Source organism: Phaethon aethereus (genome assembly GCF_964289735.1).
Source record: "Phaethon aethereus genome assembly, chromosome: Z".
Classification (NCBI taxonomy): Eukaryota; Metazoa; Chordata; class Aves; order Phaethontiformes; family Phaethontidae; genus Phaethon; species Phaethon aethereus.
Genome location: NC_138577.1, coordinates 10,834,449 through 10,848,237, shown reverse-complemented (window position 1 = coordinate 10,848,237; position 13,789 = coordinate 10,834,449). Strand labels below are relative to the sequence as shown.

The window sequence follows — 13,789 nt, the reverse complement described above, 5'->3', positions numbered from 1 at the left end:
TGTCCTTTGATTCCATAAGCACTTCAGACAGCTTTAATTTGAGTACGCCCCCCTCCCTTACCCCTTGTCATGTCTTGGTCTCAGAACAACTTAAAAGAATTGACCCAAATCACCTTTATGGTAATTTCCTGTGTAGCAGGCTGGTGTGCTCTGGCTATGGAGAGCTGTTTTCCCAGATCAACTTGTGCCAGTGTCCTGTGAGTAGGAGTGCACTGGGTTCCTCAGGAAATACCTTTGGCAGCAGGAGAGTACAAGGTTCCATCTGCAGGGCTCTTGGGGGAGGGATTTGATGTGTACTTGTGCTGTTTCTTTTGGGTGGATCTCATTGTTAGACTTGCCTTCTGTTTTTGGTAGTCAGTCAGAGAAAGTACAGGCCACCTTAGAGACATTTTGGTAAGAGAAGGAGTTTGGCATGAAACAGTTGATGAGGAGAACTGTGGAAAAAGAGTACTGTGGAGTCCTTGGTACAACTCCGATCCTAACCTGTAGAAGAGGTAGGAAAAATGTTGATAATGGCTTTGATGTGGAATCAAGGGATGTGTAATTGATTTGATTTTCACAGGTTGGAGTGGAAAGAGGCTTGTTTTTTCTTAGTACAGGAGGAATGAAAATGAGTAACCTAGGCACAGTGCAGATTGTGTGGAGAAGTGGGTATTAAATGAGTTAAATTGATAAAGTGCACATCAGAGCTAATTGACTTAATAAAAAATGTCTGACTTGACAAAAATTCTGCCTCCAAAGGACTCCCTTCTCTTTGGAATATCCAGTAACAAGGCATTCAAAGACAGGCACATCCAACTTCATTGTCTCCAGATCTGCATCTTGAAGGAGTGGAAAGATGCAAAGACATGAGTCTTCCACAGGGTCACGAGAATGTCTCTCTTGTGAATCAGCAAATACCAAATGGCCTGAGCAGAGAGGTAGCTTTGTAGGGGAGGGTGTGGTATAGTTCACAGCTACCGGTATTGCTATGTTAGCATTGTTAATAGATGAAATCTAAGTCTTTAAGCATTTGTTTTATAAAATAATCCTTTATACTCAAATTATAAATATAAAGGTAGGATTTTTTAAAATTGTTGGGTGAAACTTAGAGGTTAATTTCAAATGCAGTCTATTTTTTACTTGTAACCTTGTGAACAATACACTGCTTTTGTTGCCAGCACTGTAGCTCTTTAGATGAATATCATATGTCTCAAGCTGAAGAGATTAATCATTAGAGCAAACTGACATATCTGACTGAAAAAATAGGAACAACTTCAATATCTATTCATTGGCATAGTGGACATAGTATTACTGTATTTCTCTCCCAAGTATTTTAGACTACATTCATGTGAGCAAAGTATCTTAATGAATTGTTCTCAACTGTCTGTGATAAACCTGTTGAATGACTTCAGGATCATTATAAGTGTGTGTGTTCTGTGGCAAGAAATACATAATTTAATTTTATCATGCAAGCCCTTGAAATCTGCAGGAAATTGTGTAATTCACTTCTCAGTATTTCAGGGATGCATGACCTTCTTTCTTTGGGTATTTGTAGAAATAATAAAAAAGGTATCCTGCTATTTCATTCAGTAGTCTTTCCTTTCTGTTACACAGAATAGTTAAATATGGGATAAAGTACTTCAGGTGAAAGTAAGTAGAATGCTGGTAATCACCACAGAATCCTTTTTTTTGAAATGTTTTATGCAGAGTGTGTGTGTAGGAATCTAGGCACTGGATACAAAATTAGGGGTCAGCTAATATCTGAGCCACACACTGTCTCTCTCTATTTTAAGCTACCTTCTCAGGCTGGAGTTATCTTCCTGGCAGCTTTCTAAGGGAAGATTTACTGGGCAATCGTATTACTGCTTCACTGTAGAACAGCCTAACTTTAAGAAATTATATACACTGAAAATAACAGAAATAAGATTCACACTGGGGTGATAATATGCTGTTTACTGAAGGGGGAAAATGTTGATACTGAGTATTTCAACCTTGGTGCTGTAGGCAGTAGTTCTGTTGTGCAGTAGATCTTCCTTTAATGACTGTGTGACATTCCATGCAACTTTATAGGGTAGTAGGATAGGTAGTATAGAAAAGGATTCTGTAAAGGCTAGAAAAGGCTTCTGAAGGTACTGTGAAGTACTGCATTTATGAGGCGTGAGCAACAAGCAGGCTAGGACTTCTCTGCCTGCAAAAGAGAGGGCTGAGTGGGTGTATGGTAGAGATGTGTAAAATTTCTGTGGAGATGATACAGTGGAGAAATCAACTGAGCACTCCAAGCAAGTATGACAGTGAGGGAATATTAAATGAAATCGGTAGGTTACAGGTTCAAAATGAACTTACGGAGGTTGTTCTTCATGTATGTAGTTAACCTGAGGAACTCCCTTTCAAGATGTTGTGAGTGCTGAAAATTTACACACAGAGAGACTTGATAATTTCATCCTAAGAAGGAACCACATCAAGAAAAGGAAAAACCACTGAGGGTTTTGATGTATGTAAATTAACTTTAGCTGAGGAAGTCTGAGCCACAAGTGGTTGAAGACCAGGAGAGTGTCCTGAGAAACTGCACTGTAGTTTCAGTTTGTGTACTCTTCCCTAGATATCTAGTTGACCGTATCTGATAATGGGATAGCAGGTAGATGAACTTTTGGGCTTGATTCAGCATAGAAATATACATGTATAGCAATTCTTCTGGTTTGCAAAGTGCAAATGGATTTGTCTCTTTTACTTCTGTTCCGCTGTTCTCTTCCTCTTCATTCTTCCACAGCTATGTGAGTATGCCATAGATGTGGACGCTGATGAATTTTTTTGTAGCAAAATAAATAAAAAATAAAGGGAAAAACATGATGTTTTAATTCTGGAATTAAACAGCATGACAGGAAGCCTTTCAAACTCTTGTTTTTTCTGCTGGCTGTACAAGAAAGCAAAGCAGCTTACCCTTTTAATAAATATCTGAATATAGTCCTGCTCATATTCTTGATCTCTTTGATTTGTTTAACAATTTTTAGACAAGAAGTGTGCTATCATTGATAAAACGGAGCTTCTGTAACCAGAATTGGATGTCTAAGCATTTTCTTGTTTTAAAAGCCTAGCACAGTTGGCACAGGATATATTTTGGATTTCTTTTGCCAGAAATAGTACAGTTGTTAGTTTTTTTCTAAAATATGAATGTAGAGCAGACCTTCTGGAGGTCACAGTCAGCAGTTTGTTTAGTTTTACTGTAGTTAGTTCTGCATTGGTTAAGAAGCTGTGTTGTGTGTGGTTGGTTTTTTTTAAATTAACCAGAACTTAGCTTTTACGTGTGTTTATTTGCTTTTAAACATAACTTCAGAGTTGAAAGTTTTCTGCATATGCTTCTAAAAATGGTTACTAGAGTACATACAGTATGTAAAACTGATACAGTGCTTCTAGTTTTATGATGACTAATAAGACAAAAGTGATTTGAATTACTAAATGTAACTTCAGTGTTTATTTTGGTAGCATGGAATACCTAGAATACAAACTTTCTATACTTAGCTTCCTTATCTCTTCATAAGGCTTAATAAGCCTCCGTCACCTTGGCATTTGCTGGGAGGATGGCTGGCTCTGCATTTCCAGCGGAGAAACCAGGGCTGTTCAGTTACTGGGTTACGTGCTCCAGCATGGCCTTACCCCATGGCTGCAGTCCCTGCAGGGGTGTAAGTGTTCTGTCGAGACCTTATCTATGGCTACATCCTTTGAGGTGCTCCAGCATGACCTCGTGGACCCCGTGCACAGTTGCTTCAAGGTGTACCTATTGCAGTATGGACTTAACTACAGCCACAGATGCTTCGGGGTGTACCTTCTCCAGCATGGATTCATCCACAGGTCTCAGACCCTTCGACTCGAGTTCACACCGGAGTTCCAGCCTGTCCAGTACAGCAGCAGAGGAGCAGCAACGATGCCCTGGCTGTCTGCCAGCCCAGGCACATCGCCATTGCTGTTATGAAAAAGTTCCCAGGCACAGCAGAGTAAGATGATAAGCAATACAGCAGTACGGCAAGCAGCAGAAGCAAAAAGCAGCCACTAACAACACTAGACTCCAGTACACAGTAAGGCAAGCAAGCCCCATGGAAGCACAGGGGCCTGCCAATTAATAGGTAAATAACAATAACAGCTATAAATTTGATTCAGCACATTGCAGTCAAATCTGTTGTTATCTCGAACCCTTCAAGCCCCATGTTGGGCACCAGAAAGGATTGTCCTGGTTTAGCCGCAGCCGGCAACTAAGCACCATGCAACCGGTCTCTTGCCTTCCCAGTCCTGGGTTCTCGTGGGCTGAGATAAAAACAGTTTAACAGATAAAGCAAAAGCCGTGCATGCAAGCAAAGCAAAACAAGGAATTAATTAATTTCTTCCCATCAGCAGCCAGGTGTTCAGCCATTTTGAGGAAAACATGGCTCCATTGCACATAATGGTTACTTGGGAAGGCGGGCACCGTAACTCTGAACATCTCCACCTTCCTCCTTCTCCCAGCTTTATATACTGAGCATGACATCATGTGGTATGGAGTATCTCTTTGGTCAGCTGTCCCAGCTGTGTCTCCTCCGAACTTCTTGTGTACCCTGAGCCTACTCACTGGTGGGTGGGGTGGGAAGTGGAAAAGGTCTTGACTCTGTATAAGTACTGCTCAGCAATAACTAAAACATCTCTATAGTATCAACACTGTTTTCAGTACAAATCCAAACCATAGCTCCATACTAGCTACTATGAAGAAAACTAACTCTATCTCAGCCAAAACCAGCACAGCCTCTTTCTTAACTTTGAAGTGTCTTCATCTAATTTAAACCTGTCAGTGTGAAAATACGAGTTTTGAAATAAAGCACCTGTGTTGCAGTGGAAGGATTTAGGTCTGCAAGCTTAGAAATTGTATTTTCTGTGGAATAGGCTATTAAGTTAATGGGGTAGTCCCATCCAAGTTGTGGTACTACACACTTTCCTCATGCTCTCACAGAGTTTTTGTTTGTTTTGGGGGAAGAAATGTTGTGAATGAGATGAAGGATTCTTTCTGTGCATGGACAGTACCAAAGTGAAGTCTCGATTGTGTGATTATGAGTCTTTTGAACTCGCAGTGGGTCTTAGTGGAAACAGACGTTCTTGCCACCTGCCTGGGTATAAGTGTTGACTTCTCTAGAATTCATTCCAGAAAAGAAAAATGTAAATTGAATAAGTGATGGGTAATGTGAACCTGGTCAACTGAGGGAGATGTGCTGGAGAGCAGGGAAGAAAACCCCAACAAGACACAGTTGAAGAGTTACAATGTTAAAGAAAAGAAAAACATGTTTTAAAGAGTTAGTTTTAAATGGTGTTGGGTAGGAGTGGTAGCAAAAATGTTGATCAGAATAAACAGTAATGCTGCCTTGATACTTTAAGCTGTTGTTTGTAGACCTAAATGTAAAGGAATGTGAAGAAATGTTACGAGGGCTTATATGAGGCAGGGCAGTAATTTTATTCTTTGCCTGATGTCCGTCATTTGCTTTTGTGCGCACTACATGCTGATTGATTGTAAGAAAATCTGTTCCTTTAGACTCACTAGAAGATTTAATGAGCTACTGCCAAGTCACTTATTCTCTTTTTGTGGGTAGATAAAAATATTGATAGAAGAATTGCTGATTGTGAATTACCACAGGAAAAAAAAAATTATAAACATTGACCATTGTCAACCATATGTACACATCTTTTTAAAGTAGTGTTAAAGTTACACTTTTTATGTTACAAGTGTAAACTTTCATTACTGCTGGGAGGAATTGGTCCTGTCTGTCTCCTGGTGTGTTTGAACTCTTATCAGAGGATTGATCTAAATTTAAAACTAATCAACACAAAAAAGAAGAAAGAAGCCAGGGAGCATGGTAGCCGGGGACAACAGGTTTTTTTGGTAGCTTATTCTGGTGTAAAGGTGACTAGTTTTCTGGCATTTAACAAGGAGGGAACTGGTTTGGAGAGCTGATCCAACAGTGAACTAGTGATTTTGTTTTCTGATAGTGGTTTTGTGATCACTTGCTAGTAAGTGCAAAACTGTCAGTGCAGGAAGGAACAGAACTTGTGATCACTGGTGAGAAAGACCTCAGCTGTAGTAGTTCTGATTTAAATGGCTTTAAATTACTGTGGGATTGCATGCTCAGGATTTGGGTCCCCGCTTTGGATTGCGGTGTGAAGCCCCATTTGCTCACTGAACTTTTAGTCGCTGTTAAAAAGCATCAGAAGTTTGCAAATACGTGATGGGCATTCATAGTTACTTGATGACTAACTTTTCTTTATTAGAATACTGAAGATTGTGCCTTGTAACTGTTTAAGGCCATGTTTTAATTTTGGTAGCTGAGAAGTAACTTCCTTAGTGTGAGAATTTAAGAATATATTAATGATCTGGTTGTGTCAAAGACAGTTTCAGCCCTCCCCACCGTCATCTTGCATTAATGACCATGATGTATGAGATTCTGGTTCCCAAGTTAGGGTGGTCTTTCAGTAATGAGTGCTCACTGTCCTATATTTTGAATTAGTTCTTCATAAGTGTCTTTTCTAGCTTTGAATGTAGTACTTTCTGTAACCCTGCTGGTTTGATATTTCCCTTTTGTCTTCATTAGAATGTTTTTTGTTGCATTTGTTGATGAAACTTAACTTAGTTTCAGTTTTGACAGAAAGCATAGACACGGCTTTTCGCAGTTAAGGGAATCCACTTGAAATTCAAGTTCAGGATTAACTTTCAAAGTGGTCTGGTATTAAAAAACCCTTGCTGACTAATAATCTAAGACTGTAGCTGGAGCTTCAGGAGCAACATGATTTCTTTCTAGCAATTTCTGAAATTCTTACAGGTTTCTACTGCTGTTTTTAGCCAGTAATTTATTGTGCCCCTGCTGGTACAGCGTCTTACATATACCTTGCTTGCTAAAACTTGACATCTTCTGTTTAATATCCTAAGGTTATTCTTTCAGGCTTTTGCACTCGGGAGGCTGGGCAGATTTACCTCCTCTTCTAAAAGGTACTTTCGTGCTTAGCTATTCCAGCTAATCTCTCTGTACCTAATGTCTGCCTTGCTTAAAAATGTATCTGCCTGACTGTTTCTGTGATTCACATCTTCCAGTCAGTCTTGTAGCTGACCTTGTCAAAAAACTGTTGACCTCTCTTCTGTGCATCATTAGTGGAGAGTGCTTAATGCTGTATGGATAGCTGTAGGAAGTAAATTTATTACATAGATGGCCCCTATGGTGTCCCCAAGTAAACTTGTTTCTGCTCTTAAAATAATTATTTACTGGGCAGAAAGATAATTCGGAGTTCACTGACTTCTGTGCATCTGAGAGCTATGACCTCATTATGCCATGGGTCAGCTTCTCAGACTGGCGACTTTAGGTGGGCGAAGGAGAGAAGAGCAGTAGGTGGGCTGAGCAAGGAAGTTCAGGGACTGAGTTACAATCAGTTGGATATAGCGAGGTCTGAGGCACTGTTGTTTATGGCAGAGCACAGCTTCACATGCGGGCTCAGTGAAGAGGGGTGGTGATTGCCAGTTGGCAGCTTTTGTTACCTCTTTCCTAACCTCTGTCTTGTCTTCTCTCCAACTGGTGATGAAAAGAGAGCAAAGAGGGGAAAATGTAGACCTAGCAGGCCTGACCTAATGTCAGACTTCAGTTCTTCTGTGTTCTTGTCCCACCAAAATACTGTGTGTTGCTGGATGGAAATCCTTCCTTTGCAGGTTTCCATGGTTCCTCTGTAGCTAGCAGTTGTCATCTGGTAGAGGATATAGGTAAACTCTTTCATCAAAATGTGGGTTAAGCTATTCTGCGATTTTGAGGCTTCTAAGAAATTCTTGAAAATGTAGTAATAGACATTTTAGAGGTCCAGAAATGTCTTTTAACACTTGGAACAGTGAACTAGGGCAAGGGGAAAAACATGTGGTGGTGGTGGGGAAGTGAAAGACATTAAAATAAGAATTTCCTAAACTGGTTTTATCATGTCCTGGAGCTACTGCCCTTATTCAGTTTATTCCCCTGAAAATGAGGAGTCATTTTGATCCAAATTTGAACATCCTATCATGGGTAATTCTGGTGTTTGGACAACCAGTGTATTGGTGACTTAGGGTTATAACTTTTGTTCTCTGGTAAACTTGTAGTTGCTTGGTGACTTACAATTACCACATAATTTTGTCATTAAAATAAACATTGCGTTGTCTGCAGCTTTTGACCTCCTCCTGTTCCTGTTAGACAAAACAGTATTCATAGCCCTCTTCAAAAAAAACAACAAACTGGAAAAGCCTCAGATGTCAAGGTCCTAAAAAAGGGAAAAAAAATTGTATAGAAATATGTCACATGTAAGAAATAGTTTCTAACAATTTACGTAGACATGTGTTTTATGGATGGTTAAGTAATACAAAATCTTTCATGCCTTGTTGGCACTATGCAACATGCAGAAATAAAGCTATTCACTGTATCAAGAAGCTTGTAAACTGAAGCTGGTAACAAAAATTGGAGGCAAAAAATATTCATTGTTAAAATAGAAATGAATATTCTTGTGGGTGAATTGGATAGTTTTCATGTCAGTAACTATGATTAAGGGAGAAGCAGAAGGAATGTGTGGCTGCAGGTTGGCGAAAGCACAGGAGGGTAGGGGTGGACAGGTGGGCTGAGTCAGAGGAGGAAAGAAATGGAATACTCAAACTTCCTCCTCACAGACAAGGAGTGACAGGGAATTTCTTGAGAGATCAGGACATGCAGGGAGGCTGAGATTCTAGAACATTTTAGGCAAGAGTGAGAAAGTAGAGACAAAATTTTGCACAATGTCTAGCGATTTGGCAATAGCAGTCGCATGTGGGATGGGTCTTTATTTAGGTAAGTCCTTTTCTTGGCTTTTGGAGCTACTTCACTAGATACAGAAAAGATAGCAAAGAATTGCAAGTCTTACTGAAGCATGCAGTCTTAGATGAACTTGTGGCTTACTTGCGTGTGTTAGGGAAAAAAATTCTCCTGTGAGGAAATATGAAAAGTAAATGATATTTAACTTTAACTACAGTAGTTTTCTTCTTCAACCGTAGTATTTTCTAATGTGACAGACCAGTGATTGGCGGCTTCTTGCTGTTGCTGTTAAATGGTGTTTTCTTTCCTAGGGTTTGGACGTGGCAGAGGGAGAGGAGCGGGGAGGTTTTCAGCCCAAGGCATGGGGTAAGAAACATGCAGAGCACAGATTTTTGGCAAGGATTAAACTCAGTGGCAATATTAATTGACAGTATTGCCACTGTATGTGTTAATATCGCTGTATGTTTGATAAACCAGTATTGATGCAAAAATTCACAAATCTGTTAGATGATTAATGGATTACTTTTGTCTTAAATTAGTATTTCTAACTAGCCACACCCATATAAACCTAATGTGTGTTCACCCAGAGGTGGAGAAGCCGTTCGTACCTATCAGTAGCAGCCACATAGTGCCTAAAAGGCTGAAAGTTCTGTGTGGTGCGTATACTCCTAGGTCATTTTAAAAATAGATTTGTTCTAGTGTAATGTAGAATGTGCAAGTTCTATATAGAACCAGAAAGTCTAGTGATTATAAACTTTCTCCTGTTTTTGAGGTTTCATACTTTAGCTATTTAGACATACATAGACCCTAAAACAGAATCAAAAGCAATTGCTTAGTAGCTTTAAAGTTTGTTCTCATGTTTGTTGGAATAACTTGCTTCATGGAAGTGTAGCCTCTACTACTTTCACTCAGTGTTTGCCTTTAATGACATTTCGGGTAATATCAGTGATGTCATGATGAACAGAAGGCTCATCCTACTTCTCTAATAATCATTCTTATTCATACTTGTAGATGATAAATGGAAAAGGGGTTTTTCTTCAATAATCCTTTTTCACCTTTTAGCTGCATCTGTGTTTTTTGGCATTGGTGTCAGGAGTGCATTCTGAAATAAATAGTCTTACTGATGTTCCGACTCCTGTCCTGCGCCAGTTTGGTGCTCTGAAAGGATATGGTACTGGTACATCAGCCACCCACCCACTGACAAACTATAAGCTGAGAGGGGCTTATTGTTGTGCATATAAACTAATGCTTTATAAGGCTGGGAGGAATAGGTATGCTGTTAACTGCTTTTTCAGGAATTGTTGTTTTGGTTCAGTTTTCTCTACAGTAATTTTTTTTTTCCAGTCTCCTTGCTTTTTTCTTGTCTTCTTTTCTCTCGTCTTCATTTTTCATCTGTGTCTGCTGACAGAGGAAAAATTTCTTTTGAAACGAAAACTATCAAGATAAATTATGTGGAAATCGAGATGTTGAATCTAATACAACATCAGCTGAAAATGATGACACTTGTGTTCATTGAATGACCCATGTGTTCTCTTCCATTTCTTAACTTTTAAAACTCTAGGACGTTTAACCCTGCAGACTATACGGAGTCTTCTGCCACTGATGGCTTTGGGACAAAATCAGAGATTTGGGAGACTGGTCAGAATGATGCAGATGATGGAACTGGTAAGATCTTCCAGAAGTGGAAGAATAGGAATGAAGACCTGTAGCAAATTACAGTGAAAATAACCATTCTGTTAGTGTTCACTTCTGAAAGTGTGAATACATCTCGCATGACACAGATATTAGTTCATTTTTATAGCTTAACTGCTACTAATGTGCAGAGCACCTTCTGTAGCTTGAGTGACACTCTGGTTAGAATGAAGGGAAGAAAATTTGCAATTTTTTTGTTTTAGTACTAACAATCCCTTGAGAGACAAAGAGATTTGAAGAGTCATTGGAAGAACGCTGTATGTGACGAACTGTTTAGGTATCTTAAGTACTGCTTAAGAACTCTCCTAATGTAGTTAAGGAGTGTAAGTCCTACTAAAAGTGATTGGTCCAAAGGCATTGGGCAGTAGGGTGTGAATATCTAAGTAGAAGAAGAAAAAGAAAAGAAAAACTGTTTATAAATATGAATCCCTTCAGTGACACTGGGATGGCTTTGTGTACAACACAGGAATGTAAGGATGTGAGTCTCTGGGATGGAGAAGAGTTCCAAGATCTACCTTTGAAGAGAAGAATTATTAACTAAAACATGAGTAGGCACTTGAATGGAAGCCAAAGGAGCAGTCTGCCTGTCTGGAGATAGAGGCAGCTGTGTGTTTCTGCATGAAGTTTCATGTGTGAAGTACACACTCCCGGCTAAAGGCAAGAGACAGACCTAATTTAGAAAGGAAACACTTAACAGTGGTCTCTTGGTGATTCAGAAACGAAGAATGTGATCTGCTTGTCTGTGATTGGGAAATCATGATATGTTGTTGCTTCCCATATTGTGTGGCAGGAGATGAAGACAAAGCAAACCCTGTGTCAGGATGGAAAAATTCATGTATGTTATTGTCCACACGTGCAACCACTGAGTGATAGGAGAGATTTTTTTTTTAACCCCAGCAAAGGGTAACTCTTCTGATCTCTTCATTGATGAAGCCTACTCAGATGATTTTTCATCAACCCCTGTGTCAAGTCTAAAAGAAAAAGGCTGATACTGGAGGCCAGGGTGTGCTCCATTGAACTCTGCTGTGAGCCACCTGACATGCAGCTTTCTAAACTTCATACAAGCCCTTTTCCACTTAACAAGAGAAAGCAGTAACAGGCTCAGGGTTTAGGAGGGCTTATTAGGCAGCTGTCTTTCACTCTGAACGCCTTCTAGTCCAGTGTGTTAGAGTGGCAATGAGTATACTAATGGTTATTGAAAGGAAGCTCTTTTGCCAAATACGGCATTTTTCCAAGGAATTACTTTTGAAGTTACTTGGTGGTATAGTTCGTTTTTCAAGTATGTTCATCAGATAATGAGTTAGAAGGACACCTAATTACTTGAAAATTCCCCTAGGAATACCGATACTGTTGTTTGCTATACGGTAGCGAAGGGCAGGGTATGTTGTCACAAGTGTTGCACAAGCAATAAGGTTAACTAAAGAAAGAAGACATACAAGAAGGGCGTGAGGAGGCTGGACCAGAAGTAGAAAACTCACTGGTAGTTATTAATGAATGCACCTGTAAGGCTGTGGGTTACAAATGACTTTGACTTGTGCTCTACTTCCCAAGTGAGCTCAAATCTATTGTGACCCTTCCTGCCAACTCTAAGTAGCCTTCATATGCCTTCCCTATGGCAACCTCTGTTCCTTTTTGTAGGCATCTCCACAGCCTTCAGTAATGGCAGAAATTTGCCTAGGAATAAGATCAGCTTGGCGTGGCTAAACAGATCCCTGTAAGAGCATGAATGTGTGTATGTGAGGGGTTTGCTGAGCAGCAAACACATTGGTGGAAATTCAAAGTAAACTAGTTTGTGTGGGGGACTTTTTTGGATGCCAAGTGTGTTTTTGCTGTTAAGCTGTGCACAAGTCACAGAGAACAGCACTGAACTTCAGTAATGCAACTTAAGGCATGTATGGAAGATTGAGGAGCATGTTCTGGAGAAGATGACTTAAGAAGGCATTTTGGAATTTTCTCTGGCCTCATCAGATTACTGGTTCTTATGGGTATGAATGAGTGAGTGCCAGTGTTGGGAGTTCCTTTAAAATATTTGGTTGGTGGAAATTTGAAGTAAACTAGTTAAATGTGAATTTAACTAGTGTAAAGGGAAAGACATCATAACTGACAAAACAGAAACATCTCTATGACTATAGGAAGAGTGTTTTATTTTAGTGTTTTATGTTCCTTCTTTGGAAAAACCATAGGAATGTCTGAAGTAAGTTCCTGAGCTGAAAAGAAGAGATCTCTTTAAAAAGAGTAGGCTTTATAATTAAATCATTTAGTTTTGTCCAAATGGGAAACATCTTGAGGGTTATTAGAGGAGGCTGCAGCTGGGGTAGTAGTTTTAAAGCAGAAGAGAGAGTGCTGAAAAGGAAGGTGGAGGCAGTGGTAGGGGGAAGGAGTGGTAGACATGGTATGGGGCTGGAAGCAGGCTGTACAAAGATGAGCTGGTGATTTGGCTTGTTAATCACAAATACTAGTTCTTGTTATGTTTTTTTTCCTTAATTTACAGTGCTGTTATGTTAGTTACCAATCAACAGTCCCAGTAATAAATAAGTTATCAATGTGGGGTCACTAAAGATGTGAATGAGCGAGATGTGTATGTGTGGAAATCCATAAAGCCTGCCAGTGGACTAATGAAGGATGTCAGATGAGAGTATACATAGAGGAAGGGCAGGATGGATAATCGCTCTCTTTATTCCTCATTACCCAGTCACATTTCTTCTTTCATGTAAAGAGAAAACAAAATTAGCTCATATTAGCTACTTGGAAAATCAGTGTCTTTCAGCAGCACTTACATTAAAAGGAGATAACTGGGAAACTACCTTGAGAAACAAAACCAATTTGCTTATCAAAATGTTTTCTGAAGAGATTGTGCAAATACAAACGTGCTGTGGAGTTCTGACTGATCACTAAGTATTTGCTTTTAAAGCCACTGTGGGGAAATGATCAACACCAACATTTTCAATTAAAAGGAGGTACACTGTTTCTAAGATGGAGTTGCCCCTGTATGTGCTCTGAAAGTGCTGTAGAACCTCTTGTCCTGAATTCTTGCAGGAGCCAGAGGAATCACAGTAGCCTGAATGAAAGATGTTTCTAGGTGCACCATAATGCAATCCTATAGAAAAGCTAGCTGGTTCTGTGAAGGTAAAATTTAGTGATGTTGGCTGGAAAAAAAAAAAGAGAGTAAAGGGTGAATCCAGCCAGCACGGGTTCATGAAAGGCACGTCCTGCTTAGCCGACCTGCTGTCCTTCTATGACCAGGTGAGCCGCCTGGAGGATGAGGGAGAGGCTGTGGCTGTCGCCTCCCTGGAGTTAGACAGTGTCCAAGGCTTTAC

At 39.8% G+C, this 13,789-nt stretch overlaps 1 protein-coding gene across 3 annotated transcripts in view; it reads left to right on the top strand.

Annotated features, from left to right (window-relative positions):
• UBAP2 (ubiquitin associated protein 2) overlaps positions 1–13,789 on the top strand; it is a 103,360-nt gene that overhangs the window by 12,396 nt on the left and 77,175 nt on the right. For all 3 annotated transcript variants that reach the window (XM_082013515.1, XM_082013514.1, XM_082013513.1), the window contains exons 6-7: positions 9,092–9,146; positions 10,342–10,445. In XM_082013515.1, coding sequence (XP_081869641.1) covers positions 9,092–9,146; positions 10,342–10,445 — 159 coding nt within the window. The remainder of the gene's footprint in view (positions 1–9,091; positions 9,147–10,341; positions 10,446–13,789) is intronic.